This window comes from Numida meleagris, chromosome 1 (genome assembly GCF_002078875.1).
Source record: "Numida meleagris isolate 19003 breed g44 Domestic line chromosome 1, NumMel1.0, whole genome shotgun sequence".
In the NCBI taxonomy this organism is placed as follows: domain Eukaryota; kingdom Metazoa; phylum Chordata; class Aves; order Galliformes; family Numididae; genus Numida; species Numida meleagris.
Window position 1 is genome coordinate 104,351,771 of NC_034409.1, and position 5,366 is coordinate 104,357,136.

The 5,366-nt window shown below is 58.9% G+C and overlaps 1 protein-coding gene across 1 annotated transcript in view; it reads left to right on the forward strand.

Moving 5' to 3' along the window:
* Positions 203 to 5,366, forward strand: part of LOC110402719 (maestro heat-like repeat-containing protein family member 2B) — a 10,891-nt gene continuing 5,727 nt past the window's right edge. Inside the window, exons 1-13 of the mRNA XM_021405115.1 lie at positions 203 to 1,073; positions 1,375 to 1,496; positions 1,695 to 1,817; positions 1,953 to 2,118; positions 2,275 to 2,373; positions 2,490 to 2,641; positions 3,010 to 3,153; positions 3,691 to 3,771; positions 3,931 to 4,000; positions 4,116 to 4,229; positions 4,315 to 4,388; positions 4,677 to 4,796; positions 4,942 to 5,049. Of these exons, the coding sequence (XP_021260790.1) occupies positions 1,049 to 1,073; positions 1,375 to 1,496; positions 1,695 to 1,817; positions 1,953 to 2,118; positions 2,275 to 2,373; positions 2,490 to 2,641; positions 3,010 to 3,153; positions 3,691 to 3,771; positions 3,931 to 4,000; positions 4,116 to 4,229; positions 4,315 to 4,388; positions 4,677 to 4,796; positions 4,942 to 5,049 (1,398 nt within the window). The 5' untranslated portion in view covers positions 203 to 1,048. The remainder of the gene's footprint in view (positions 1,074 to 1,374; positions 1,497 to 1,694; positions 1,818 to 1,952; positions 2,119 to 2,274; positions 2,374 to 2,489; positions 2,642 to 3,009; positions 3,154 to 3,690; positions 3,772 to 3,930; positions 4,001 to 4,115; positions 4,230 to 4,314; positions 4,389 to 4,676; positions 4,797 to 4,941; positions 5,050 to 5,366) is intronic.

The following is a 5,366-nucleotide window of genomic DNA, read 5'->3' on the forward strand; positions in this document are numbered from 1 at the left end:
GATGCTTACTTTGAATTTGATCCACGTAAATGTGTCTGAGAGCAGTAAGGAAACTTCAACTAAAGCAATCTAGAATTATGAACAGTAGGAACCAAATTTACACATAGTGACTGCACTGAGCTGAAGCTTGACCTAACGTTGATAATCTTCAAACCTTCATACATCAAATCCAAAGAAACAAACATTTTCCCACACCCACGGCTGTATTCTGTTTATTCTGTTCTATTAGTTTTATGGTTGCACAGATAAGTTTGCATCAACAAAGCTGCAATGAGATCGCATCCCTGTAAGCACACACAGATCTCTAGTTCTTCCAGTTTATTCCCCACGCGGCGTGCATTGCTAGACAGGCTCTGTAAGGAAGCAGAGGGTGCAGGTGTCTCTAGAGGGATGCAAGAAGGTTTAAGCCGGGCTCTTGGCAACGTTATCTTCTCTGAGGAGTCCTCACAAGATCCTACTGGACAACTGGGAGGTTTTTCTCCACAGTTTACTAAAAAGACAGCATTCCCAGGCCCTTCTCTGTCACAAGGAACTCCATCCTCTTCCTCCATCACGTCTGGTTTAATGCTCTGGTCATCAATCCTTCCAGCTTGCTCCCCAAAACACTTTTGCCCCAACTGCTCACTCCTATTCCGTCTCACACCCACAAACCCGGGCTCTCAAAGGCCCAAAACCTCGATCCTGACACCATCCCCTCAGGCAGTAATTTGCCTCCTCTATTCTCCTCCTTCCTTCTGGGACCCGGCCGCCAGTCGGGAGGACAGAGGAGTCCCCCATCACTAAGACAGTGCTGCCACAGCACGCGGCAGCGGAGTGCCTCACAAAAACATGCTGTGGTTTAAGGCCAGCAAGGTTGCCGGGCATGCTGTCTTGTCCCCACTCCAGGGCACGTCAATCTCTGTGAGGTGACACTCCTCGGTGAGATGTCACAGTGGCTGTCTCTTAGGCCCCTGTGGCAGTGGTGGGAGTGGTGGCCCAGTAGCTTGTGGAAGCTGCAGGAGGAGGACCCAGAGAGAGCACTCTGTCTATCTGGAGATATCCTGCTGTGATGGAGCGGCTGAGAGCCCTTCGAGGTGAGGTCCCTCCACCTCTCTGGACACCGTGACGCTGCCCGAGCACGTGTGTGCCACCAACGTCCGTTTAGGACGTGCCAGCAGCACTGTCCTTGCTCTGCTGAGTGCAGCTGCCCACCGTGGCCTCCCCAGTGCCCCGGCAAGGGGAAGGCTCTCTCCCCTACCCCCGCCGATCGCACATGTGCCAGCGCAGCCCACCCTGCGCTGTGGGGCTGGAGGAGCGTTTCTCCCAGAGCTGGCCGCATGCTCGCCCCTGGCTCTGAGCAACACCAGCAGCAGCTGCTCTGCTCTTTCCTTCCAGGTCTCTTTGCTTGTGTGGGCTGCATGCCCAGGCGTACACGTCGCGGGAGCAGAGGCAGGGTGGCAAGCTCTGTCCCTGCCTGTCCCGTGACGTTGCTGCTGCAGCGCCTGCAGGACAAGGAGGTGAGCTGGGGACATCCAAACATCAGTCCTTGCCCCGGACCAGTGCCACGGTCCCGTGGGCGCCAGGCCCACAGCCCGGGGTTTTGTGCCACCCTCGTGCCCGCCTGACCCCAGCGGCACATCAGCATAGCGATGGGTGGCAGCGGGCGGCTCCCTGGGAACAAGGGCAAAGCAAGCATGACTGATCCCTCTCCCCAGGGTGACCGAGCGCAGGTGTACTGCGAACTGGAGAGTGTCCTGCGGGAAGATGAGAGCCGCCCGCCGTGCGGAGTGGCAAACCGGCTGCTGTCTGAGGTGTCCCAGGACGTGACGGCAGCCCAGGTGAGAGGTCACTCCCGAAGGCAAAGGGAGCCGCCTGCCCACGCTGGTATTCTGCCGGCAGACGGCGGTGGCTTAGCCCTTCCCAGGGCCTCAGGCAGTCTCCTGTGCCGCATGTCACCAGGGACACTTTTTCAGGGTGCGACAGACAACGTGATCATGGCTGCCAGCAATGTCCTGGTGGCTCTGGCCCGGTCGCACTTCAGCTTGGTGATGGCCGAGCTCCAGGGCCACCTGAAGGCTGTGAGGGAGATGTCCACGGAGTTTGTGCTCGTCACCCTGAGCAAACTCTTCAGCAGCTACGGTAGAGCACCCTCAGCCTCCTGACATCTCTGACAACCGGGCAAAGGGCTCTCTCCCCTCTGCGTGTAATCCGCGTTGAGTAGGGTGCTGCAGGGCTGCAGCCCCTCCTCCCTCGCTGCCGGGGCTCTGACCGTGGCCCTCTCCTTCTCCTCCGCAGCTGCGCAGTGCATCTCCTTCATGTGCCTGACACTGGCCGGCCTGCGCAGTGTGGCCGGCCAGGTGAGGAGCGGCCGCACCCTGCGCGTCGCTTGTGCTGGTGAGTGCCGGCCCCTGAGCAGGGGGGCTCAGGACAGCCCTCGCACCTCGCCCTGCTGCAGGCTCTCACAGGCTCCCTTTTCTCTTGGTATTTATTTATTCATTTATTTATTTCAGTCGTGAAACAATGGTCGGAAGGAGTCAAGGCTCACTTGTACTCCGGAAAGCAATGCCCCTGGCCCGCCACAGAGGTAGAGCAAATTTGTGAGAATCTTTACCAGCTCCTCTGCTCTGTGGTGAGGAACTGGTGGGGCTGCGAGGAGGAACAGGTGAGCACTGCTGCATTCCCACCCTGGGATGGCAGCAGGGACATCCATGTTGGCAGCTCTGTCTTTGCCCAGCAGGCTGAGAGCAGAGGGGGGATGAGAGGGAGTGGGCTGGCTGCAAAAGGCCCCAGACGGGCTCCGTGCTCGGGGCTGGATCTCCCTACCAGGAAGCAGCCACATGTCACAGCACTGTGGCAGGGAGAGCTGGGGATGAGGGTGTTGGGAAAACCTCCCTGCCTTCCAGAGCGAGCCCATCTTCTGCTGGGCACGGGGGTATGGAGAAGGGGAAGGGAAAGAGAAAGAGACAGCCCTCTCTGTAGGAAGGGCAGACGTTCAGTCTTTGATGCTGGGCCTCTGCCGTCCCTCTCCAGGACAAACAGGCCGTCCTTGGGGCTGTGACTGCCATGATGGATCTCCTCCTGCAAGAGGAGCTGCGCCAAGAGCACATCTGGGAGCAGCTCCTCTGGCTTGTGCACCAGTGTCAGGAGGTCCAGGACTCCTCCAGGGTGACCAAGGTGAGATGTTGAGCAGGGCTCAGCGTGGACGCGGGGCTGAGTGCCCCGGGGCGAGTGCCCGAGGGGTCAGTGGGTTGCAGGGAGGAGGTGGGGAGCCCTTGGAGAAAGAAGGAACAGGTGTCCAAGGGAGGTCTGAGGCTTCCTGCGCTCTTCAGTCAAGGAAAGAGCGACCCAGACAGGGCCAGGAGGGAGCCAAGAGTCACTGGGGCCCATCTCCTGGGGATGGGAGGCTTCACCACCACCACTGTGCGGCTCTGAGTGTCCGAGGAGCTCTGTGCTAACAACCAGGAGGACCATGTCCGGTTGCACCTGATGGGGGAGAAGAAGGCTGCTGGGTGGGAAATGCCAGCAAACGATGCCCAAACGGGGCTCGGGTCAGAGCAGAGAGACTCTCTTGGTGCTGCTGGCAGGTGGTGACAAACAAGAAGGCCTGTGCGGGAGCTTCTCCCAGCAGACAAACCGTTGGGAAACGGTTTCTCCACTCCCAAGTGGCTAGATGTGGCTTCAGCCCTCTCTTCCTCCCCCGGTCTCTTGCAGAGCCTCGATATCTTGGAGGTAGTTCAGTCTATCGTCCCCAAGGACACGTTTCTGGCCACCACCAGTGCCATGTTCTACCAGGTAAGGGGAGCCTATCCTTGTGCCCACAGCAGTTTCCCTCTTGGCTAAGTCTCAGGAGGACTGCGGAGCTCCAAGCCTCTAACGGCCGCTCAGACATAGCTCCTTCTTTTCCGTCCTCAATGCCCATGTGATTTTCTCAAATGGATCTTGTTCCCACAGCTCTCTGATGACACCAAACAGCACAGCGAGGCTGATAGCACAAAGATGACCCACTGCATCCTGCTGCAGGGTAAGGAGAGGAGATTTGGCAATGCTTGGAAGTGCCCTGGCCAAAACCTCTCTCCCACACCTCAGGAATGGGCACGAGTTGCTTGCTCACACAGCGTGGGATTTCTTCCCCGCAGCCCGCATCTGCCCAGAGGAAATGGTCCTGTTTCTGCAGTCGCAGCTGGGCGATGAGAGGGAGGCCAGATGCGTGGCAGCCCTGGGTCTGCTTGGTGCTCTGGCTCGCTCGCACGGTCAGTACCACGGGTCGCGACGTCCAGGGATCCCTTTTGCCATCTGGGTTGTGCCTCCACGCATGCTTCTGTGCATCTCTTGCAGAGCTGGTGATGACAGAGAAGCTGCCCCAGGTCGTGGAGGCCGTGCAGTGCCTGTGCGGGGACCCCAGGACCCGGGTGAGCTGGTTTGGGAAGGGAAAGCGCTGTCGGGGTGGTGATGCTGCTGCCAAAACGGGCAGGGCCGGGCTGCCCGCGGAAGTGCTGGCGCATTGCCCACATTCTCCCTGCTGGGGAGAGCAGGCAGAGTGGAGCGGGCAGGTCCCTGTGCTGTGCATGGAAAGCACACAGCCTGGTGCTAAGGCGTGACACACGCCTCAGAAGTCCAGGCTTCTCCTCTGCTCTTGTTGTCTCTGCACATGCCCAAAGGGCAAAAAAAGAATCAAAACCACAATTGACTCCTGTCAGGTGAGGAGGGCCATCCTGCATTTCATCAAGGACCTGCTCAGTGCTGATGCCCGGAGCTGCTCAGCCTGGGATGTGGTGGGGCACATCTTCAGGGAGTTCAGCCGCAGCGCGGGAAGAATGGTAAGGACAGTGGGCAGCAGCTTCCTTTGGGAGACCCGTGCTGCTCAGAGGCCGGCACAGAAGCACCGGTGGGGCCACACCTGAGCCTCCGGAGAGGCTCCTGAGAACTGAGAGTAACCGGCGTTTCCCCAACATTGTTGTGCAGGCGGACGGAGAGCTTTCTGCCCAGGAAGCCCAGGAAGAAGGAGCTCTCCAAGAGCTGTGCAGGGACGTCCTGGGGTCACTGGATGCCTCTGTGAGAGGGATGACCAAAGTAAGTCACACTCTGCACATCTGCCGTTCCTTGCTTCCGCACCACGTGTCACTCGTCCCCTTCCAGCACCCCAGGTCTTTCCTCCAGCGTGCTCGGAAGCACACAAGACTCAGGGAAACTCACAGAGTCCTCTTCATCTCTGAGCTGAGGCAGGAATGCTGACATGCTCAACTGCCTCGTTCCTTACAGCTCCTGTGGCCGCGGCTGCTGCTTTATGTGGTGCCGGCCCAGTACACGGGCATGCTGATCCCAGTCTCCCGCTGCGTGCAAGCCCTGGCAGAGAGAGGGGACCTGAAGGACCGTGAGATAGAAGAACT